This window comes from Scophthalmus maximus, chromosome 10 (genome assembly GCF_022379125.1).
Source record: "Scophthalmus maximus strain ysfricsl-2021 chromosome 10, ASM2237912v1, whole genome shotgun sequence".
Lineage (NCBI taxonomy): Eukaryota > Metazoa > Chordata > Actinopteri > Pleuronectiformes > Scophthalmidae > Scophthalmus > Scophthalmus maximus.
Window position 1 is genome coordinate 9559005 of NC_061524.1, and position 25911 is coordinate 9584915.

Sequence of the window (25911 nt, forward strand, 5' to 3'; positions counted from 1 at the left end):
TGGGCGTTCTGTCGAAGGAATGACTTGTAATGAATAATAAATCAGAATTGTAGAAAAAATGTTCAGAGAATTTTTCCGCTCGAGTTAAAGTAGTGGCTGCTGGTCAGGACAGTGTGTGAGGGCGGCTGCGGCCGAGTGGTGGAGAGGATGAGGTGGAGTGACCTCAAAGACACCTCAACTGTGAGAAACTGGACAAAGGCTAACCCTGCTGGAGGGAACGGATAATACATGATTTTAAAAAATTATAATTCTTAAAACTTACTGTTGATGCAGTCAGTCCTTTCTACTATTATTTACGTGTAACATTAATCCAAAATGAAAAGTAAGAATTTTCAAGGTCCTCCGGTAAAAGTAATACAGTTTGACCAGATATTTCTAAAATGATATGAGGGGTTTCATTCTTTGCAATGTGTATCTTCATATGCGAGCTATGAGCTGCAATTTGAGGCTAATCACTAATAGGTGAATGAGTTTCTCTTTGGCGTTCATTTGTGCTTTTGTCTGAGGCAGCTTAGCTCGATTCATCATAAATCACAACTCATATGGTAAAGTCTCAAGAAAGCACTGGGTCACATGGGGCAAACAAACACGGCGAGCTTTCATTCCCAATAAAACAAGTCCCATAAAAGTTACCTAGCTAATGTCAGGTGTTGTTGTAATCTCTCCGGATTCCAGTTACATTTCTCTTCAGGAATAAATCACAAGAAACTACCCTGCAAGTAATTTATCACGTTCTCTGCTGTGTAAACACTGAACAGTGGTTTTCTCTGATACTCACCAGGAGCCGTAACAGTGAGGTTCCTGGGGGTGTGTTTTCAGGAAGGCTGATGTTGTACAGTGGCTTGCTGAAGATGGGCCGGTTATCATTCTCATTGATGAGCTCAATAAACACACGGGCAAATCCCACATGGTCGGACATGGACTCATTGGCATAGAGCTGAGGAGATACAACAAATATGATATAATACATTTCATGTAGAATATTTCACATCCTCTCCATCCATCACACATCCTACAATGTCTTTATAATTTGCTATCGAGCCCAAAAAGTTTCTGTCAAAAAGCCCTGACTGGTTTAGGATTTGGAGAGCTCGGATTACATAGTAATCATGGCACCCCTCTTGTTCTGTAAACGTCTCAGGAGTAAATTGAGGTGACAAAATACCAATTTCACTGTTCAAACAAATCTGCAGTGTTGAGAAAGTGATACAGCCCCGGTCTGACTGAGCCTTGTGTCCAAACAAAAACAAGTTGCAAGAAACATAATGAAGCTACATTCAGTCTTGTTGCTTAAAAATCAGACTAGGTCCACAGTTCATTCAAGGGCAGTCTCACAGAAGGACAATAAAACTGCTCACTCACCAACTGTTTATTCTACTTTTTTATCCCTTTAAAAAACTGATATGCTAGACATTTCGAAAGACTGGAAATATCCCATTTCATCCTACTTCTTTATAGCCTTTTCTAGCTAAAAAGCTGTGGTTGGACTATTGTGTCCTGAACCCTGTAAAATATTTGATTACTTGTTCATTCATGCATTCAATCTCCCGCACCGTGGGATTCTTTTCAGAGTCACAGGGACTGGACTCCATCCCAGCATTCACTCTTGTGTGAGTGTTCAGACGCAGACGTCTGAGAACACTAATGACAAGTTTGAAACTCACAGAGAAGCTGAAGCTGCGAATATGTTCAAAGTCCAGTGGTATGGCCACCCTGATCCTGATGTCGGCACGCCCCTGCACCGCTGTGGGGGAGATGGTGAAGTACTCTGAATTGTTTCCTGTCAGAAACACCTGGAACATGCTGTTCACCCCCTGCCGCAGGAAGGATAAGAAAGATACAAAAATGGCTGTTGAGAGAGAACAAGGGCAGGCAGTGATATATACTTTGTCTATCGGTGATGAATATGGATGATAAAACCTATGCTACAGCATATTCATAGAATTTAATGATTACATTTTAGACAAAAGTCACAATTCACGACAGAGACTGTAAAAATAAGCAGAAACTCAGAGCCGACACCTCACCAAGCCCGATTTGCACCAAAAGCTCCATTCACTCTTATCAGCTGTGAGCAAGATGTTTGGCTTCTATCTCTGCATCTTTTCGCAACACTTCTCCCATCCTTCAATATCTTTTCACAAAGTCACCCACCGCGCTTCTCCGTCGCTTGTCTGTCATTCAGACTGTGTCAGAGGTCAGAGCTTTTTACAAACTGCCATTTTAACTTTCTGAGTGCTCTGCCCACATGCATGCCATGAAATCAGTTCAGAGTTCAGTGCGTGATGGATGGTGCCTCAGTTATAATAAATTCCTTATTCCTGTTGCTGTGTGTTCTAATCTGCTGGTGAAATGGTGTCCATGGTGGGCACATTAAACCTCACCAATTCACATCTGACCAGGGGAGCTGTGCTTTGCAGGGAAGGACGAAAAGAGAAAGAAGTGTGTGGTACAATGTGTACGACAAATGACGGCCTCATCTCATCATTCGTCATCTCCAAATCGTAAACCCTGCACTGCACCTTCACAACGTGTGAATTAACATTTGAGTGCAACATGAAGCAAATCCCGATGCACTGCCCACAGAGCTGTATACAGTCCACGTCCAACTGGTAAGAATAGCCAGTGAAGAGGGTTGAAACTATACGCTTTAATCATCATGGTATGTGTTTCATGGGAGGAAAAGAGGATCTGATGGGATCCCAGATGACAACCATGACTATCTACCTCAGTGCAGATACACACGTCTGGGTTTGGTCTAGTTTATGACAGTGCATGTTGCCAAGACAATGTTAGATTATATGAGCATGGAGTCTGATTTACAAATACAATGTGCTGTATTACTGGGTCCGTCTGTATGGCGAGGATGCTATTGTTTGATTAGTGATTCCGTATAAAAAAAAGAAAAGAGCACCTATAAACTCCTTGGTTTTTCTTTTCTTCCGCAGAGAAATCCCAGAGTGCACAAGCGTGATGGGTAAATATAAAGTAAGTGACAATACTGCTCTGAAAAGCCTGTAGCTGTCTTGAGCTGAGAAAACTGCTCTGGATCTCTCCTTCCTCGATATATAAAGCTGTGGGGCGGCCAATCACGCAGCCATTGTGGGCAGACAGAGGAAGGCGGGTGGGGTGGTTGATTGGCATTATGCTGGTGGTTGAAATAGCCCCCTTGTTTTTGTTTTCATCGCTGGGAGAACCATTGTGGCTGATGACTCCTATTTAAAAGACCATCCAATATGCAGGGATGTCACCTCAAACTGCCCATAAACGTAATTGCCTGTCCATTTGCTCCTGCCTTTAGAAGCCCCCAATAAAAGCACCCTGTCACAGGCATCTGCCACAAAGTTCCAGCAGCAAAAGTTTTTTAAGATGCTAGCGGAGCAGAAGAGAATATGAAGGCAGCGGCAGACAGAGAGAGCGTTAACTACCACTTGTGTCATAGTCTAAAAAATGAAACGTCTGCCTATAATCCCTCACACTTGGAAAAAGTGAGATTACAGCACAGGTGTAGCCGAGTGTGAATGAGTGTGTGCACCGACACTGACATTGCAGGTTTTAAAGGATCAAAACAGCAATACAAAACTGCAAGACAAGGAAACGTCTCATGGATTTTATTCTTAGGAATGGATATTTATTGTGTATGGCAGCAGTGTTTAAAATGCAAGGCTGGGAGAGTAGAGGCCGCCTCTACGTCGTCTATGGCACACAACTTGTGAACACAACTTTGATGCATTTTGGGCGGGTTTTGTATGACGATGAATGGGCAGTGAGCTTCTGAATGCTTATGAAGGAATGCTTTCTTATTCAGCCTCTGGGTTGAATCTGGTTAAAACAATCACAAAGCTCTTCCCCCGTTTGTGATGAGCAATCTAAGCTTGAGAGTGCTGGAACGTTAAGTGACTGGGCACAGTTCCCAGACAGAATGGAAGTGGTACGATGCTGGGTGCTAACCTACAGGTGTCAGGAGTCTTCGCCCTGCCTGCATGCAGCGGCACGCTCACAGCTCTCCCCTCTCTGCCTGCAACACACCATCCTTGTACAGACTTGCAGCTAAATACTCCTGCTATCGCTCCTTCAAGTGCTTTCTCTCAGTTCTGTCTGCTCTTCTCTCGGTTTCTTGCCGCTCCACCAATTATTCAGACTTCTGGCTGTGCTTCAATGCAAGCTACTTTCTGCTCCGTTTCTTAGAATTCCTCCTCTCCTCTCCTCCTTTTTCTCTATCCACTTGACTTGCAGTTATCTGTCAAATTCCACCCCGGCAGCTACTGTGCCCAAATCAATCAGAGTTGACTAGCTTTCGTCTTATCTGCAGCCTTGGTGATTGATTTTCCTCGTTAGGTATAATTTGATGCTCTATCCCATCTCTTCCAGAGCAAATTAAATTGTAGTCGAGTCCAACGCGCTGGCGGGAGCAGGCATGTGCACGTATGAGAGAGAGAGAGCGAGAGCAGGCATAAAGTGAGAAAGTGAGTTCTGTGTGACTGTGTGTCACCACATTAGGTTGATAGATCCAGCTAATGGGAAGTGGCAGACACACTAAAGCATACCGTTGTACACTATTGCTGATGACACACACACACACACACACCTGCCATGCAAGCAGTTTCTCTGCTAGAGTGACTCTGAGGTTCTCTTTACTTGCCGCATTTATAAACAAGAGAAATGTAAAACATTAACCTCCAGATGAAAACAGGTAATATTCACTGCTCGCATGTGGCTGCACGAGTTGTCTTTGTGTTAAGAACAAATCAAGAGTGAAATGTGTCTGGTCTAATACCCAGTTGTTAGCCTCTGTTCCTTCTTACTCCCAACAAATGTCAGGTTGTTCATCAATAGCAGAAATAATGTAATTTGTGCCCAGTCTGATTAAATTACTTAAATGTGTGATTAAATATGTATCTGATGCTAGCGGCTGTAGAATACATTATTTTTCCACCAGCTACCTAATCAAAATATCGCAGGTCCAAGTTCCAAACTGTTGAGTTTGACGACAGTGCGACTGTCAGCCATCAGAACGTGATCGACTCACCTCGTCTTTGTCTTCGGCCTGGATGAAGAGGGGCAGAGCGAAGCCCACCTGGGCCAGCTCCGTGATGTGGACTCGGTACTCGGAACCGTTGAACTTTGGGGCATTGTCATTCTTGTCAATTAGCAGAATGGTGAAGGTGGTCATCACTGTTGCATCTGATGGACTGCGATCATCTTTCAACTCTGTGGCCTTTGAGAGATAGAAAGGGGGGGGGGGGGGGGGGGGGGGGGGGGGGTTAGGGGTAGACAGAGAAAAGAGATAGATTGAGAAAGAGAGGGAGAGACATGAGATGCATTTGATTGCACTGAAAATGTCATTTTGGATGGAGGTGGTCAGCAAGCAATCTCAGCCAGGTATTTACAGCCGTTCATTTATTGGATCAATAGGTGGACAGAGGGACTCAAAGCAATCATAGAAATAGCCTCAAAGAGACGCCAAAAAAAGGGGTCCAGCAAATGTACATCCACAATAAGATTTTGGAGAAGGTAGTCTCATTTAGAAGGAACAATTACACCCACCCACCCACCCACCCACCCACCCACCCACACACACACACACACACACACACACACACACACACACACACACACACACACACACACACACACACACACACACACACACACACACACACACACACACACACACACACACAGTTTCCGGCTGCCAGAGTATGGGAGAGAAAGGTAGGAATGAGCAGGCGTGGTTCTTTTTATTGATAGAGAGGTGTCACGAGCAGTCAGGGAAGAGGCGCTTACAACATGCCCCTCCCTGGGTAATCGAGGCAGTTTAGCCTCTCCTGTCCCAATACCACTGAATCATTTGACCGCGACCTCAATATGCTCAGCACTATCTAAGCTGCCTGAAGTTGAGAAATTAGTTGTATTACTATGGCACACCCCAATCAATAGCAGCAACACCTAAGAAAGCACAAGTAGATGGAGGCAGAGAAAATGTAGAGGGAAGAAAAAAAATCCATATCTAATAAATACATTTTTGGGCGACATTTTTTCGTTTTCAGCACATATTCTACTTTTCTCCTTTGTAATTATTGATTTCAATTAAGAAGATAGAGTGAGGCTGGGATACGTTAGCTAGAACCTCTTTTGTATTAAACCTTCGGGCCAGCTGTATCTCTGCGGTCTTTCATAAAAATATCATACAACCTGCTTTTTTTATCAACAATAATTGCAGCTAAATGAGGAAATACACGAGTGCTAGTGAGGCCATTAACTGCTCTTAAGGGCCATTTATTGCCCAGTAGAGGTGCACACAATTTGACTTGACACGACTTCAAAATCCCCAACGTGAGATCACAGTATCACAGAAAAGGCTACGAATTTGAATCCTTCCACTTTCATTAGCCCTTGGAAAACCATTTCACGCACCCTCTCGCACCCGGTGGGAACCACTTGGTGTATTACACTGCAAGAGAAGAAATGATGGCAAAAAAGGGTAGTGGCAGAGTGGACAAGGTGGGAAGGGCCGTGGGTGGGGAGAGATTGAGGGTGAGAGGCCAGGACTGACATGCTAAAAAGCAAGATAGACTTTAGGCCCAGTGGAGGGACGGGGGGATTTGGGGACTGCACCTGCTCCAAACAGAATAAAAGAAGAAACGGAGGGAGGAACAAAGGGCCCCTAAGCAATGAGGAGCACTGTAAATCCTATTCCTTTATCTTGTCCTCCTCCGCTCCTTCTGTCCTCCCTGGCTGCTGACTGTTCAATGAACACAAGCCTCTGGAGGGGACATTATCATAGCATCAGGAGCACAAATGCCTTCACTAAGGAGCCCAATAAACGTACATGAATTTGTGGCATAATGACACAGCATCTATTGACACATACTGTACAGTACGGCAGGGTCTTAGTCAGTGTTTTACTGACCTTTCCTAAGTGGAACAGTGTTTATCTGCAAAGACTGTCGGATCAAAATATGTATAGTGCAAGCAAGGGTGAAGTATTGCATGTAGCAGGTCCTTTGAGGCTATTAAAAAAAAAAAAACCCAGACAGGGAATTGATTAAATACACTATCATATCAAAGCACTCGCTTGAGCCAATGGCGAAACAGATTTCCGACTGCTTGTCTCGGTAGCGACTATCCCACCAGCCACCTCCCATTCAGCAGCTCACCTTGACAGTGAGAGTGAATCCGGCCGAGTAGAGTGGGTTCTCTCTGTCCACCTGGCCGTTCACCGTCAGAGACCCGCTGATGTAGTCCAGGGCGAAAACACTGTTGGTGTTCCCTGGATGGATAGAAGGAGAGAGAGAGATAAGAACGTCAGAGGGACAAAAGAAACTGGCGTTGTGGATAATTCAGCATAACCTCAGGGATGCAGCCAGGTCGCGAGGTGCCACTGGGCGAGAAGGCAGAGGATCTCTTTCATGCAATATGGATACAGCTTTTGCTGTGCTGTCTTTTGCCTCTCTACCGGCCTTAGGCAGACCTCTAACCTGTCCACACTCAACTTTCCAGTGCTTCCATTTCTTCATAAGCATCCTCTTCCCACTTAACTTACTTTATCGGAAGTATACTGTATTTCCACATCCGCGAATGTATTCTTTTATTCTACAATGTATCAATTACAGTTCATTTGTAATTCAGGTCATGATGTCACTGTAGTTTATGACCAGTGGTGCTACGGAGCACTGTTTTATGAAGGGACACGTGTTTGTATTTCATTTGCATTTGTTTCATGTGCAAGCACACAAACAACACAACGCATTTGTATTGATGGCGTTACGTTATTATGTTGACTGACTGGTTATGCACAAAGAAGTGGACTATAGTGCCGATAAAGGCCGCGAAGAAGGCGATTGTTGCCAAGCAAACATAGATTAAAAATGGAAAATATTTAGAAAATTGCCTTCAACAAAGGTTTTACGAGAGAGGAAACCTCCACAAAGCACCTTACACAAGGTATTTAAGTCAAGGCTTTCTTTAAATTCTTAAACAGTCCAGGTCTTTTGCAACATCTGTGCAATCATAATAATTAACAATAATAATATTGAAGAATGCAGATATCCATTAGTCATACAGTATGATCTCTGCAGGATCAATATTGAAAATACAGAATACTTACTAAATATCTTCTTTTTTTAACTCAAGACAATACAATTGCACACAAGGCTGACTACTATGTCAGCCGACTGCACATTTCTCCTAAATGAATCACTTCACATAGGCTGATGAACTGTATTCACTTTGTTATAGTCTGTGCACTTCTTCAAAGACCAGAATTTCAAATTATGGAGGTTGCACTTTCTCATTAACAAGTTCAAGGGTGCCTGATGTTCTTTGTTCACTTCAATTATACAGGTTAAAACGTGAGCGCCACTTGAGTCCTCCACTCATACACATTTCTTATTCCCCCTGTTCCTTTTCAAATTACTGTCCTACTTATCACCTCTCTAGCGCTCTCATTTGACACTCTCGCCGTCTCGCACATCATGTGGCTTTTGCCTGCTAATTACACCCAGCAGATGGAGACAACAAATGAGAACACACCCAACTGCCATTTTCATTTGTGTTCTTTTTCTGCCACATGTGTTGAATGAGGCCTGAAGGGGCTCCTGTGCAATCTTTAGACAGTATAGCAATGCAATCACATGAACGCTTCCAAAGCAATCTACCCAGCGAAAGGCAACCAATGGAGCAGACCGGACGGAATGACAGGGCTCCTGATGGTCAAGTCCACCTGGAAGTAATCCACTTAGTGCCTTGTTAATAGAACGCTTCTGACCAGCTGACAACATGGCAACGGTTCTGTCACAGTGCATGTTCAACAGGATAATCTCAGGTTGAAAAAAAAAGTCAAACAAATACTGTAGCTGACAAACAGAAATGTCAAATTCTTGTAATATGGATGAAAAATCATGAAAACAAACAAAACATATGCTTTTGGCCACACTACAAGTAGTGGAACCAAAGACTGGAAATCAGGAAAACAGTACTGTACTGGTAAAGTACGTGACACTCCAGCTTTCTTTGTCAAGTATTGTTTATTGTGGTTTGTTTGTACACTCGTCATAATCTTAATGTTTTTCCCAACAGCTTTAGATGTAAATTAGATAAATGGAAGTTACAAAGATAAAAAAAAAATACGTCACCCCATTAGGTTGTTGGTCCACTACTGTCATTTACAGATTATTTCATTTGTGCAGATTAAAGGCATCAGTTACAGGTGGAGACGTTATTCAATTTAGTATTCTACATGAAGAGTATGTTAGATATTATATTGGAGTGGGGAGCATTTTACACACAACTGCCGTCTCTTTGATGACTGCATTCACTGACTTTGTCCGATTATCTGCTCTTTGTTTCTGACCAAGATCTCCTTTTGTTTCTCTCTCTGAGAGAGAGAGAGGTTACTTCATGGGAACTTTACAAAGGTAACTACCTTTTTTCAGCTTGTAAAGAAATGTACCGTAAATGCGCCTTTGAAATATCTAAGTCAGATATAATCAGACAATTTCCTTGTAGGACATGGGGCAATACATTTAAATATACACGTTTTCTTTCTTGCATGTAGTCACTCATCAGTACATGTGACAATATTTTAAGTGTCAAGCCAATTCACATTACGTTTTTCTAAGTAGGCCAAACTACAGATCTTGACCGGCACTTTAAGGGATTAAGAATCACTCTCTTTCAGAGAGTCTATAGTATTAGCTGAGGTCTTGACTCCGGAGAAACATGGTCAGACGGTAGGTCTAAAGTGCACAACGGGTAAGGTCAACAGATTAACCCATGCTTGTGTTCCCCACTCTCTACTCGCTGCTCTGTTATTGCCCTGTACCGGGCCTGGAAGAGGCAAGCTACAGAACAGAGTGCACAGAGGGGGAGTCGAGGGGAGCAGGCAGGCCAGCAGAGAGAGCAGAGCCCCTGGGTAATTAGTGTGGATTGAGGCTAAGAGGTGGAAAGAGGAGGAGGAGGTAGACATTCAACTGATACTGCTGATTGTATATATATATATATATATCTTACACAATGTATTTAATTGTGGGACTGAATCGGAAAATGGATCACGATAACGCCATTAACTAAGTTCTCAACATGATGAAACAAAAATAAAATACAGACAGGTTGACCAAAAAATAAATAAACAGAAGATGATGAGTAATATTAAACGTTCCCTTGCACTACGATGACGCAGTGTCATCATTGTCACGGTGCTATCATCACTGTCACCTTGTGACAGAAGTTGAAAAAAGAAGAAAAGAAAAGTCACTTTGTGTCATGCAGCAGTGAAAAGAAGCTGACACAGCACAGCGTTCATTGCAACAAACATTTTTCTTTCTCTAATTGGTGGGGCAGGCGTGAGGTTGATGTTGATAATGATTGGTGGTGGGACGGGGGGTAAATGTGCATCAGGGACTCTGACCCACACAGTGTGGGCATCATGCCTCTAAATTGGTTTGTCCGCTTCAGTGGCCTGACTAGAATGCAAATACTCCCAACAGACGCTCCTTAGCCGGGCGACTTGGTACTCACCTGGCCAAGCAACGACTGCTGTATACAAGCATACACATGAACACAACTTTGTCGCAACACACATGCGCAACAACAGACTGTCGGTTGTGCCCTCCGTATGCATCCGGTAAAGACGCTTTGACAAACTGCCTCCGTTTCCACTGACCAGCCTTCCACCTCAGCTCCGTGTCAGATTTACCAGAGGGACGGACTGAAATTACACAGAGTGACTCACAGGTCCCACCGAGAGAGGGAATATAATCATATTCTAATTGCTGATAGAGAGTGTTCTCCAGTGATCCGCCCGGACCCTGCGATGAGACCCCCAGGAGGTGAGAAGCTGATATTCATGGTGGTGTTTATGTGTGCGTTAATGTAAAGCTATTTCAATCAGTGTGCGTGTGTGTGTGTGTGTGTGTGTGTGTGTGTGTGTGTGAGAGAGAGAGAGTGTGTGTGTGTCGGAGTGCATGTGGTGCTAACTGGCAGAGCTTGATTCTATGATGTGAGACTCCAGGGGGATTAGCCATGCTCTCACATTACCAACAGTACTGGACTGGAAAATGAGAAACCATGTCACGATTTTGTCTAGTGCATGGTGCACGCTGGAATTCACTCACGCACACACAAATGTCCACAAGGAGGAACACACACAAAAATTCACACATCCAGCTATGGTGCAAGGAAAGATAAAAGTAATCCATATCATTTACCACTTTGGATAATTTCACTATCACCAAAGCACAAAGAAAAAAGAGGGCAGATTTCATTTAGTCTATTGACAAACATTAATTATTGTGTCATGAACAGTGAAGTGAAGGCTCATTTACTGAGAAGAGTCTCCTCATTGAGATTATCTCCTCTTACAAAGTGCAAAACAGCGAGTGTAAAGACAGAGAGGGAAAATAGAGGGGCGAGGCATGAGAGAGAACGCCGGGATTGCCTTGAGAGAACGGGAGAAATGAGGAAGTTGAGCTGATGAGTTCAATCGGACGCGCAACAAGTACATGACAGTGACTTTTCTCCGAGCAATGAGCTTTTGAGGACAGCTGAAGCAGGAGTTCTCCAAGTGTAATCACCATGACTAAGCTAGTGACAACTGTTTTCTCTAGTTTGCGACAACACCATGGGGGCGCTGGGACATTGCTGTAATGTGATATGGCATCCAGCCATTGCTCCGAGTCTTGAGGCTGAGATTCCGTGTACTTTGATAAATGTACACAAATTAGTGTCACTTTTAAGGATTACGCCTACAGGCAAATCGTGTTGATGAGGGCTAAGTTATTGTCATCAAACTTCCCTCACCCTCCCTCCAAATCTAAAATGAAAAGATTCTCACACACACCGACATGCTGGTGCACATGCTCATCTGAGCGTTGACACACACCCTTCAGTGTGTGACAGCAGCCAGTGCATATGTATGTGTTTTTGTGTGTGTGTGATGCAGAGTGCTAATGGCCCTGTGGGTGTCTTGCAATTGGCAGCCGGGCTGCATTTCATGAATACTCAATGAACTAGTTTCATCAGTAGTTTTTCTTCAAAAAAGGTTCAAGGACAAACATGACAATGCACGGCAGGATAATGCATACCCTCCCTTTTTTCGCCCAGGTACCGAACAGCTTCATGTGGCATTTCAGTTGTTTTGAGCAGCTGCACCTACTACCACATATTTGTCGAGCGAGGAAAGGAGCAGTGTTTCATGGCTGCCTCTACCCTGGGACAAGCAAGGTTTGCACTTCCAAAAGGCCAGGCGCGTCACTTTCAGGAGCAGTTTTCTCCATTTAAGACCTTTCGTCAGGGGGGTGCGAACTGCTCTGTTTTTCCAACAGGCATTGTAGTCGACTTACAATTAAATTCAGTTCTGACACTCAAAACATTAAGTCTGGTTTGAATCCATCATTAACAGCAGGCAGACTTATAATACCATTCATTTTACTGTTAGAAGGAAGGCGAAACGGTCCACTTATTACTGCTTCTAGAACAAAACTATACTCTAGTACCTGGTCACAGACAAACATATCGATCCACAATCTTAATGTCTCATAATAAGAAAATAAAATGAGAGCTATTGACTGCATTGATTGTCGGCTTTGATCTGTGAGTTTGAGGTCACATTTCTCTTTTCAAAAGAGCATTGAGCTCACGGTCACTCTTCTCAGAAATACACACATCAAACACAACATCTGAAAATTAATTGTTGTGGCTGATCAGTGTTTGTGTGTTATTTTTTTCTATCTATAACTGTACATGGGTTTGTCTCTCTGATATGACTTTTTTGGGGGGCAATTTGCTAGATGATAAAATTTTTTGCACACAACAGATGGCTGGAAGACAGCAGCTGAGGAAATTGAGTTTGACATCTGGAAACGTGCTTGTTCAGAAGCAGATAGCTGGGGATAACATTTATCAAAGCCCACAGGATCCAATTTATCCCATGAATGAAGAGAAATAAAGGTGAACCTCTTCTCACCAATAGATTAAATTGATAATATATATGCTCTGGATGTAATGCTGCGACAATTTTTTTAGCTTTAAGACATTAACCAATGAGATCGAGTGTAGACCGAGCCCTTATCATATGATCGTTTCTTCACGCTTCACCTCTTCATTGCTTTATTTTTTAACATATGTGCTCCAACATCTGATTGTGCGTGATTTTTTAAATATCTGAAAGTGCATGCAAGTGTAGGGCATCGAAATCGCGCGATTTAACCGAATGAAATGAAAAGAGGATTTAAAAGATCAAATGCAGGAACAAAACAGACACCTACATATTATAGCCTTGTGAGGTCTGGGCTTGGCAGTGAACACAAGTGCGAGAGCGAGACTCAACTGAAGTGTTTGGATTGTGTTGTGATCAGTGTCCCGCAGAATGAATCTGCCTTCTCTGAGAGATTACATAGCAACGGGCTGCCGGGAGCCTCGGACCGTCTAATTGAAAACCCAGGGAAATCCCAGCGACGTGGCAGTCACAATAAAAGTTCCCCATAGAATAACAGGTGTTAGCCTTGTCCATATTATACTGAAACGAGTTAGGTAGTAGCAGCGTGGAATCAGAGCATCAGGGTGCAGCAATACTGAAGGATAGAGATATGTTTGGAAAGGCAGACGAGGGGGGAAATAATCTTCTTTACTACTTATCAGTCTATCCAGGCGGGAAATGGTGCGGCTCTACCTGTCTGACCTGTATGCTGGGAGGAGGCTGGAAGATGAGGCCCAGTTGTCCCTGTCAGCCCCTCTGACCCGCTGGACAGGGTTGTTTGTCTCAGCCCAGGGGCAGAGAAGATGTTCACATGCTGCCCCAGAAAAGGCCATGGAAGTCAATGGATGCTACACTGTGTCTGTGTCAGTGCAGAATGGGGTCTCAATCGGCTGCCTCTGACAAACTTCAAAACAGTGCAAAATTCTTTAAGCAAATGCAGTAGAAAAAAAATGAGTCCACATATTTTACCAATTTAGTCAATTAATCTGCTTGAGTTGTTGCAAATTAAATTTCTTTGCTGCAGTTTTCCAACACTGATGCAATGCAATGAGTAAGGAAGAATCATCTAAGAGGGGAGAAAAGGACAGAGATGGAAAAGGGCTTACGGTCGGATTAGTTGTGCTTCCATGTGACAAAAGAGATAGAAACAAGCGCACACAGATAAACAAGAGCCTGACATGAAAGGCTTGAAGGATGTCCTTTTATTCAGTAAGACGCCAGGCTGAGTTTTCTTCTGCTCGTCCTCTCACTATTACTACAGCACAGAGGAGAGGCCACAAACTTTAAACAAGGGCTCAGCTCTTATCCTGACGGACAGTAATACTCTTGGACAAGACACGTTGGCCTCTAACTCTGTGATAGAATGGCAGATGGCCAAGTTCCTTTTACACAGGCGAAGGTGATCAAATATAAGGTATTTTCATGTTTCTTGACAACTACTTTCATTCTTTTGCTTTTTTGGTGTACTCTTTACCATTAATCTGTTTCCGCCTTTGTGTGAACTGGGGGTAATCCATCCATGTGTGTGTGAGTGTGTGTGAAGACATCCTCATCTGGGCATTGTGACCAATAGTGTCTGTGCTCCTGTCTTAGCCGTCCTCATGTGCGGGTTTGAATGGATAATGGCTGATGTTTTTTACACCCTATTTGGTCTGAGATGAGCTAAGACATTTATATCAGACCCTGTTTATTAAACATTTAAGACCTGGGGTCAAGATGGAGATCATGCTGCTCTAAGACTTGGACTGTCACAGGAGAAAAGGTAATTTAATATTCCCGACAGTGACTGGAGTCATAGCAACCCAGTGAAACAAGACTGAGCAGGCAGATATTTGATTCCCTCACCATATGGTTGCTGCTCAAAAGAGATACCTGAACACCTGGTAAATTCTTCTGCAATCCTCACTGCATTACTTAATGGGCCAATTACCATCATGAGCCTGGAACAATTTAATTTTGTATTAATAGGAATTAAATGCACATTGTGACCATCTGTAAAAATCATCACCTGGTATAATATTGGCAGTGGTCAAATTAAACGGACTCATAAAATGTAATGATGACAATGGGAAAGTCCCATTTTTGTCATAAAAATATATATGGGGTATTATTAAGTGAGAGTTCAGATCAGTGCATTTAGATTTCATCACATTTCAAATATCTGGCTCAATACTTATAGCTATAGGTAACCACAAATGATTGCCAGGGTACATAGATAATTTTTATCTGATCAGAGATGATGTGTCACTGACTCTTCACATGCTTTTTCAAATAAAAAGTCTCTCTCAGACCCGTAGTTTCATCTCAGTCCAGCTGGCCTCTCATCAATCCAAGGCATACTAACATGATTACTAAGGATGAAAAGTATTATTCTCTATCTTGTTAGCTTAAATGTTTTTTTTTTTTTTTTTTTACAAACAAACACCACATGGTAAATGTTGCTTTTAGGCTTAAGGCTTTGATAATTACACTGTAAATCACAATTGAGATGCACAAGGGTCTACATCATTAGCATTAAATGCAAATGTGGATGGTGGAAGTAACTGTTTCAAGAAAAAAGGAAATGTATGGAGAAATTATAGCAGCATCTACAATAAGTATTATGTCATTAAATCAATTTAACCCCACTGAAGTTTATCTATTCATTGCTGGTTTCAGGGCAACAACCACTGAAGTAATTATTTAAGTAGTTGTTATTGTTGGACCATTTGTGATGTGAAAATACAAATTTAGTAGTAAGTACAGAAAGCTCAGAGCAGTGCTGGGCTATCACAGTTATCACACTTATAATGAGACCAGTAGGTCAGATGTCCAATAAGGGATACATAGAACCCCGCGGGACAGGGATTTACCACCAGAGCCAGCCCCTGAATCTCCATCATCACAACAGACAATAACATCTGCAACATTGGAGGCAGAGCAGTGCTGTGATCTTATCTCTTGTACACATCAAATCCCAGATCTGCCCTCTCATTGGAGGAGGGAGGAAGAAATCCTCATCTTGAATCCCACAATCATTAGCATAAATCACAGCTGCAATTAAAACCTCGTTTATCTTAATTACTGAGCTAATGAGACGAGTCCCGCAGGACTGCGCCGTGATCTCTGAGGACACTCGGGGCGAGGAGCGCGAAGGCAGGAGAGGCGCTGTGCAGAGTCACACTTAAGTCTGCCAACAAGAATTCCCTCACTAATCTGACTGCAGCAGAGAGAAAAAAAGACAACAACACATGAGCTGCGATAGACACACTCTGTATGTACAAGTACACAGGTACAAGCAAGCACACACGCACGCACACGCACGCACACACAACAACATCTGACAACCTTACCCTCCTACCTTTATCTCCTGGCACTGCGTCACCCTTCAACTTCAATTATCTATTAAACTCATAATGATTTTATCAAGCCTACCGGCTTCATCTCCGTAAGGGCTTAGTGCGGTGCTATAACTCTTGATTTTGAAACGAATGGGAATACATCGCACCACCTAATTAATGTCTTTTTAATGCTCTTCTCCTCTAGAGCTTAACTCAGCCCTTCAACTTTGCTACAAACACAACACACACACACAACAATACAACATGTGGCAGCAGGCGGTAAGTAAGACTGAGTAGTTGTGTGCGCTGAACGGGAGCGGAGTGTTTATGGTGGGCTCCATGAAGAAGTGGGGCACGGCTGTGGGCCGACTGTCCTGACTGTACACCAATCAAGTGCACACATGCGTTGAATCATGCCCACTCACAAATAATACATGACTGCGCACATGTACACTCACACATGTGCAGGGTCAAATTCCTTACTTCGGCGGTGAGGTCAGGCAGTGACTCAGCAGATGGCAGAACAATGAATATCTTTATCGCCCAAAAATTCCCATGGTGCACCAGGCTTATCAAGCAGTGCCAGCCCTTATCAGCCAGCTGGCGACACTGGAGGCACCGATGTCCTTACATCCTGGCCATTCAGAGCTCAACAGGGGGCACGCAGAGTTTAAGGGATACAGACTTAACACGGCTGTAATCCTCCCAGGATTCAGCGCTGCGGGATTGTTGAAAATAACACCATAAAGACAGAGGTATTACAATAGTATTACAGCAGTGAATGGCTCGCAGTAAGCTAAAGATACAGCAGGAACTGTTGCTGCAGAAACCTGCTCAAAGGGTGAAAAGACTCATCTCATGAACATAATATCTTCATGGTTGAATGCACATATTGCGAGTCTCTTTTGGACAAATGTGTCACTTAAATGAATGCAATTAAATGTGTTAACAAAAACAAATTCGCATCAATTAAGCAAATATAAAGGTGAACAAGAGGTTTGTTTCCCGCAACATTTGTGTCTATAATAAAGACACATTCAGCGACATGAATAACTCAGTTAGTGCATGCACGCAGATTTACAGTAAGTAATCATTTGAGTTCAAAATGTATCCAGTCATTGGAGTTGATTTGTTATTTGACTTATTTTTCAAGTACATGTCGAGAATGTTGTATCTGCCATGAAGCTAAAACATAACAGTAACAAAACAATATAAAAGACGGATAATAGAAGGACTCACTTTGCATTCATTTCATTGACCTGTGTGTTTACATTTATAATACCTTAGGTGCTCAAGCAAGACTAATTTAACAGATGTTATTGAGCTGTGTTCCCTGAGTTATGCTTACTCCATTACAAATTCTTACTCCATTTGTAATGGAGTAAGCATTACTCCATTTGTAATGCTTACTCCATTACAAATGGAGTAAGCATAACGAAATGGCATAAAGAAATGCAGGTAACGCACGTGTCATCAAGTAAAAAAACTCAACCTTCAACATGTTACATTACTCAATAGTCAAGAGTATGACAGCGTGGTTGTGTGTGAACAGCACCAAAACTATAACCATTGCTTTTCCCACATGCCGTTTCTCTCTAAAACACAGATTTTGTCATCAACAGTTTCTGTTTAACTGATTTCTTCATCCAAAGGAATTTGGAATCATTTCTGTATTCCCCTGTCATTGCAGAGATAAGACTACGACAAGATAGGGACATGCGAGACAAAATCTAACTTGGAGCTCCTTGTCTGTCCACCAAGTTTCATGGAAATCTGTTCGTGGGTTTTGGAGATATCCTCCTGGCAGACAGACAGACAAAGTAACTGGCAAAAACATCTCATCCTTGGCAGAGGTAAGAAAACTCAGTTTAGGAGTATTAAAGCAGGATTGCTCCTACAGCCTTGTTATCAGCACCAAGCAAACCGTAGCTTCCTTTTGAACTCTCATGTACAATAACACCAACACATGGATTTTAGGTGGAGGTCCAACATGGTGGTCATATTTACTGATATTTTATCTCACTTTTCCCAAACTGCTTGTGTGACTAACAAATGAAACAACGCAAGAGACCACAGAATATCATGACATCATCTTATTCTGCCAGGGATAAAATTTGACAAGACCAATTATAATCCTCTTTTTGGTGGCAGGAGCCAACCTGTGAACGATAACACAAATTGAGGGCTGACTGCCACACAACTGTACCCAACAGTGATTAATAACTGCTTACAGGCAGGCCTATTCTGCAATTCTGAGGCGCTGCTCTCTGCTGTTATTGATTGTTGTACTTGATGAGACTTGTCTATTATTGCTGTGGGATTATGATAAGAAGTGATCGATCCCCCCTCTCTGTGCTGTAGATGTCAGATTGATTATGTGACTCAGACCTGAGATGATGGTGTAGCCGATGCCTCTTGGTCGGCCAAGATCCTGGTCAATGGCTGTTATCTTCCGCACTTCATATCCCTGCAGAGACACACACACACATAACATACTGTGTAAGTGTCATTTAGTCTGCACAGACACATTTTTAGCTTTCCCGTGGTCGTTAACACTTTAATCTGACCTGTTATCAGTGACAAGCAACAGAGTACCTATCTGCAAATGAAATATTCAGATTCCCATTTAATGGTTTTTGGGCTGGGCTGCGCTGTGTGCACAAAATTGTTTGTGGCCTCAACCATATTGTGAAAATAAAAAAGCAAGATGGCTATAATGAAGTCTGTAACTTGGACCAAGTCATATAGCCATCATCCAGTGAAGACCTTTTGTCTGGGAAACCCAATCAGTTTTCAAAGATGTCCACGTTGAAAGGGAAAAGCAAACAGCAGGCAAAATCAAACACTTTATTTTTCATAGAGTGTGTTATTATATTTTCATTGGGGTTTATTTCGCCTTTTATTGTTTCTTTCAAAACTCACCAGCTGTGCCAGTGAGTCTCCAACTAGACAAAACCACAGTGTGACAGTTGAGAAAAAAAAAGGAAAAAAAAACATAAAAAGAAAGAGAGAAAGCTATTTGAAAAGTCTTTGATCCACTGAGCTTTCTCAGCGTTCGTGCCTCAATCAGACACGGTGGTGATACTTAAAAACCCCTGTGCTGCAGTGAGAGATGGAGAGACCCTCCCTGCTTCCGATCCCCCCCTCCCTTTAGCTCTCACTCACACCCGAGCAAGGCACCTCCCATTGATCCTGCAAACTGTGTCTGAGGCATCTTTATGCTCCATTTCTGCAAAAGCATCTCCTGTCATTGACCAATTACAGCAGAATCAATTACGAGCCTTTTAGCGGGACTGATTCACGCCGATCACAAGCTGAGAGGGAAACACACGCACACACTCAAAAAGATTTAGGGACAGACTAACAGAGAAATGAGAGACACCGAAAGCGAATGAGGTGAAGAAGTGATGCTGAAGTAAAATGAGCAATATTCTTGAGGTGTCCACACAAGTGGAATATGTTCAATCAACCGTCACAGATACAATCCTCATCCCCTAAAGCGCGCGCACACACACACACACACACACACACACACACACACACACACACACGCGCGCGCCAGTGCATCGCCCAAACCCAAGCCAACCCACCACTCTCTTTCTTCATCCTTCATTTCTAGCTATACAGTGCATTACTCCACAACCCATTCTCCTTTTCCCTCTCTCCCCTCATTGATTTGACAGCCAAATTGTGTTTGTCCTAGAAGAGGCTTAAATGTCAGTCCAAGCAGCCTGGATTCACAGCTATAACAGCTGCCCTGTGATTTCATCTGAAAAAAAAAAAAAAATTCTTCCTCAAAGTTTTCTGCAGATGACAGGTTGATCGGCTGGAGAAAAAGAGAAAGACAGACACAGAGAAACAAACAGCAACTGAGAGAGACAGAGGGAGACAGAGAGAGGTTTTGGATGTGTTTAAAGTTAGTGTGTGTGCGTGCACTCACACCTTTGACAGATGACCTATGACAGGGAACCAAGTTTGATACCCCTTTACATGTAAATGTCATGGGCCTTGAGAACTGTTGACACCCATTCCGTCACTGTACGCACTCGTCTTATCACCACCAAACACTGCCTAATGGAGATGACACATGCCTGTTAGAATAACACATGACGTCATTGAAAGTGTGGGTGTGTGTGTGTGTCTATGAGCACAGGGGCTTGTATTTCTGTATCTCACTTTGAGCACTGTAGCTACTCTGTTGTAGGGTCAAAGTAACACATTTTGGGAACATGCCTGCCATGACCTGGTCTTACATGTACTGCAAGAAACTAATATCAACTCCAACAAGATGGCGCTCTTATTAACTCTTGCCTCGTGTTTTTGCTCTCTCCTGTTACCTTCTCTTATTTCACCCCAACCTCTCTTTTTACCTCCTCCTCATCACCGCCACCACCTCCTCCTCTTCCCTCCTGCTGTGACCTTCCTGGTGACAGTTGATGAATCAGAGAGTCAGAGAGACACCGGGCGTCGACTCCGTCACGCCCCGTTAATATGCATGCAAATGTAGCACTTGACATTTCTACTATGGCGCGTTCAGGCCGGGGACGAGGGATGTGCGGCGTCTTTGAGTTTGACGGGGTGGGATGGGGTTGTTTCGTGGTACAGATAGAGAACAGAAATAAGGACGGGCAGTAGTATGCACCTGTGTGTAATTCCCTCTGTGCGAGGGTAAACATCAATAGCTGGACCATTAGCCACCTGGGAACCAGGTTTAGAGGACTGTATTAAACACCCATTACAAACCCACTTGCAATAAAGACAAAGATAAGGTCACGTTGTGGACCCCACTGCTTAGCACTTCATACGATACATAGACTTCATACTTTCATACACACATTCAGCGGTATGAGCACATGAGCGAGCATGGTGAGATAAATCCTGTAGCCCTGGTGACCTTTGCTAGAGGCCTCACATCCAGAAGCAGGGGTGTAAATCTCCCACAGTAATTACAGTCTCAAACACCTGCAGTGCTGTACGAAGGGGCCCTGGGGCTGAGCTGGGGGAGTGTGTGTGTGGGTTCCTTCCTAAGGAGGGACGATGAAAGGTGAGACATCCAGCTCTCATAATAACTCAGGCCTCCTTCTTAAACCATATTTCTCTTGCACCTGCTGCAAACACCTCCTGAATAATCAAAGAAGAGTATGGCCACAGGACAAGAGGAGCTGGACATGAGCAATGAGGTGAAAGATAAGAGAAACATGTATGGCAGCAGAGAAGGATGGGTTAGAGAGAAATGTACAGATTACAGATATTCATCTGAAAACTGCATGAGGGGACACACGTTATGCCAAATTGTATTACTGACCAGGGGAACATCCTCTTCTATGTTGGTACTGTAGGGCAGATTGGTGAAAATGGGGTCCATGTCCTGGACATCGGTAATTGTGATCGCCAAGTTTGCAAGCCGGGACAGAGGTCTCAGTTTGTCTTGATCCTGGAAGAAACACACAAGAGTCCCAATGACACAGAGACCAGGTGTTATGCCAAGGAAAGCTTATGTGGACAGAAAAAAATGGTCTCATGTGTTTGCTGACCGTGGCATTGACAGTGAGCTGATAGGCCGAGGTTGCTTCGTAGTCCAGAGGTCGGACGACGGTGACAGTGCCTCGGGCTCCATCGATGGCAAAGAAAGGAGAGGGCTGCTGGAAGGAAAAGAGAACACTGCCTCCAGTGCCCTGGTCTGGATCTGTGGCATTCACCATAAACACTGATTTGCCCACGGCTGTGTTCTGTAAGACACATTCAGACAGACAGACATGTCGGCATTAAGAACAGGCCAAGAGCAAGATAGATGTGATCAAATTACATGAACTGATTAACACTTTTGTAGATTTTTTTTTCCCATTATTACAGTCAGAAATGTTCAGGACTAATACTTATATGCTAGAGACTGATTGTGACCTCCATGTGGTTTACACAGAAGCATTATCTAACTACGGGGACACAGAGGGATATATAATTTAGACATGTGAACACAGTGTCCTAGTTGTGACTGTGTACTGTATATCTACTCACATGACTGAAAATAAGAATATATTCTGGTTTAATTTGAACTTATAAAAGCAATAGCAATGGCATAAATATATATATATATATATATATATATATATCACACTGTGAGAAAATATGCATCACACAAATTTGAGCATTGCATATCTGAGTTAGCCCCCCAAAATGACTTAGGTATCGCAAAGCCAAGTAGAAGGAAATATAAACTGGGCAGATAAGCTGCACGATGCCATATCAGAGAACTGTTTGTTAGTCATGGCCAGCTTTGAAAGGTGGCAAGAGGAAAACAAGAGAAGGTCATATAATGAAACAGTCCCCTCGTATTATAGAGCAGCTTGCTGTAAGTTTGAGGAGCATCCTCATTAATTGGAATTTTATCCACACACACACACACACACACACACACACACACACACACACACACACACACACACACACACACACACACACACACACACACACACACACACACACACACACACACACACACACACACACACACACACACACACACACACACACACACACACACAAAGAAAGACGGAAGACAGAAGATGGGGACGTTCCCTGTACATTATTGAGAAGAAACACATGCTGAGCACAAGGCCCACAGGTGAGTCGGGGTGTCATGGCACTGAGCCAAGGCTAAAGTGATACAGTAAGAGAGCAGTTAGCCCCCGCAGTCTGTCTGCGCTGCTATCGAGGGAGGGTGGAAGTATTTTTGCATGTGTGTTTGTGAGTGTGTGTTGTACCATCGCCTTGTCTGGTTGTGTCTTTTGTTTGGACAGTATGAAGATGTGTAATGAGACCTAATGTGTGTATGTAATCTGTGTGTGTTTGTGTGTGCATGTGTGTGTTAAGAGCGAGGTAAGGCTAACTGCCTCTCTGTGACTGTCTGTGTCTCTCATTGGTCTCTTATCCATGCATGAGCAGAGCTGGAAACGGGTCTGTCTAACTGGATTACGCCAGAATGCCACATGGGAATTGAGCAGCAGGGAGAGGAGAGCGATCCAAGTAGTGTAGCTGCAGGGAGAACGGAGAGAGCAACAGATGCCAGGGAGAGCAACAGATATCACAGGGTTCAGTTTCTCAACCAGAGTCGTAAAGTCCCGCTGTGTGTCACCTGACGCAGAAGCAGTCGGTTAATTTCTGAGCCTCGTGTAGGGAAAGTTAATGCATTTTAAATTAAAATAAACAGGTTTGAAATAATAACTAAGTCTTACTGGGTAAGCCTTAAACCTCAAAAACCCATTGTGAAGTTAAGTGATCTCTCTTTAGTGCTTTTTGCTATGAATAGAAGAAAAGGTGCCGTGGCAAGCGGAGTGGGAGAAGTAGACAAGCGAGCAGTAAGCCCCTCTTGTTGGCAAAATAAAACGCAACTTGCAAGGAAAGAATAAATTTATAATAAATGATCAACTTGACCAGGTCCGTTTCCCAAAGTCGGCTGTTTTGGTCACCTTTCTCTCCAGCAACAGTTACAGAGTGCAGCTGAAGCAGACCGGATCAATAGTACCTGAGTGAAGGAACAGAGTTACTGATCCACTCCCCCACAACAATCACAACATTTGAATGATCATCTAAGCTGCATTTCTCCGACATATTCATTTATCATGGTTGTCAAGTTGACTACTTATGAGGTACGTGGAAAAACCTGTAAAGGTTCCCTGTAGCCTGCAGCATGGCACTGGAGAACAGGCACAAATCAAATGGATGAAAATACAGCAAAGCAAACAAAGTTGAAATCGCTAAATATTATTTTTTTTGTTTGTTTGTGTGTGCTTGAATACCTGTGTGTGCGTGTGTGTGTGTGTTTGTGGCAGGGGTGTCTGCTTTGTCAACTTTCCTTGGTTGTCAAGGATTGACAATATTCAATATTCGAGCATTAGCTGAGTGTGTGTGTGTGTGTGTGTGTGTTTTCGTGTACCTCTCTTTGGAAAGAGAGAGGGCGACTGCGGATGAGATTTGGATTCGTGGATGAAGTCCGTGATATGATGTATCCTTCTTGTCCCCTAAAGCATGTCAGCATTTATCCCCTCGCACAGTAGCCAGCAGAACACGGACTCATTAACACTGCCCAGTGTCAAATGTCACAAGGTTCAGTAAGTAACGTCACACACTCTTATTCCAGTACATAAGCACACATGCACACACACGCACAAACACCAGTTTTGATCTCACAGATTTGACAGTGCCACACTGTTCAAAGCAGCTCAAAGCAACACCAGTTCAAAGCTTTGCTGAGAAGCACAGATGACCAACTCTCAGCAGCATGTGTCAGTGTGCCAGTGTGATTCTTCAGAGGTTAACAGGCTTGGGTGTGTGCAGCTGAAGATCATCTTTGAGCTGCTATTACACTCTGGAGGCTCTTACGGAATCACAACATAACCGTTACCCATTCAACTCATTCATGCCTATTCTCTTATTTTTCCTTTATCCCCCTGGAAGACTATGAATATCAGACTGCTCTATTTGCATAAGTGGTACATTTTTATACAAAACAAATAAAGCAACCTGCCTAAATAGTTGCCATAGATCGTCAGGTCCTTGTGATGAATTCCTCTGCGTGTCAGGCCGTGTGCCACAGCCTGTCCGCTCATTGCAGCTCACTGTGGGGCTCACCAGAGAGCAAGAGCCATCAGACACATCGTCTTCTGCTTGGCCTGTTCTACCTTTCTCAATAGCCACACCATCAGGCCATTGATTGGATCCATGTGACGCCAATTACAAGTTCCATGTGGGCGGCCAGGCGCAAAATGCTTGAGCGGTGACTCTCTCTTTTTAATAGCCTATAAGACTGTCCAATCACTTCTCCGTAAATGAGCAACATAATAAACAATGGCCGGCAAGGACAGACAGGGCCAGTGGCTCCTTGAACTGGACTGGTTGAGAAACACATACATACAGTAACAGTACGAGTATGTCGTGATTCCCCCTCAAGTGCAAAAGCCAGTGGGTCAGTCCTTGCTCTTATCCCTGCATATATGACTTGGCCTTGCTTGGTAGGTTGTGAACAAATGGGGACTATTTCCATTGGGAAGTAGAATGTTAAGTGGTGAGATAGTTGGAGAGGGATGAAGAGAGTCCCCTGCTGCGTCTTATCTCTAGTGCACTGCAGGAATCACCCTCTTCTCTATCTGAGAGCTGCTTCTTATGGAATGAGACGAGGATTGACATACGGTGGTGTGGAGAGAGAGAGATTTATAGGAAGAGCATACTGTGTTTTTTGGGAGACTTCGCATCCCATGTTGTGTTATAAGCAATATTGAGTTTTTTTTGTTTTTTTCCATCAGTGATACCTTAACATGTATACATACATTTTTGCAAACGTATTCATTCTGGAGTATTCAGAAACTCGGCCTTTACATTGTCAATCGATATTTTTCTGTGGTTCTCTTTTATCTGATTTTTATCAAAATGTATCCAGTATTACAGGCACACACTTGTGTAGACAATTTCCCAAAGTTCACAGTGCACACCCAAACAGAGCAAGAACAACCTGAGAGCTCTGTTTTCTTTCCTCATCTGCCCGACCCTGTGCCCTAGATGCCAGGTTCACTCACGCGACCAGGCGCATCTGGTGCAACTTTGGTGCACTTGGAAATT

The 25911-nt window shown here is 43.3% G+C and overlaps 1 protein-coding gene across 1 annotated transcript in view; it reads right to left on the bottom strand.

Annotated features, from left to right (window-relative positions):
* cdh23 (cadherin-related 23) overlaps positions 1 to 25911 on the bottom strand; it is a 137328-nt gene that overhangs the window by 57167 nt on the left and 54250 nt on the right. Inside the window, exons 7-13 of the mRNA XM_047334727.1 lie at positions 21834 to 22028; positions 21605 to 21733; positions 18688 to 18766; positions 7161 to 7273; positions 5030 to 5218; positions 1665 to 1814; positions 779 to 937 (exon numbers count right to left, since the gene is read on the bottom strand). Coding sequence (XP_047190683.1) covers positions 779 to 937; positions 1665 to 1814; positions 5030 to 5218; positions 7161 to 7273; positions 18688 to 18766; positions 21605 to 21733; positions 21834 to 22028 — 1014 coding nt within the window. The remainder of the gene's footprint in view (positions 1 to 778; positions 938 to 1664; positions 1815 to 5029; positions 5219 to 7160; positions 7274 to 18687; positions 18767 to 21604; positions 21734 to 21833; positions 22029 to 25911) is intronic.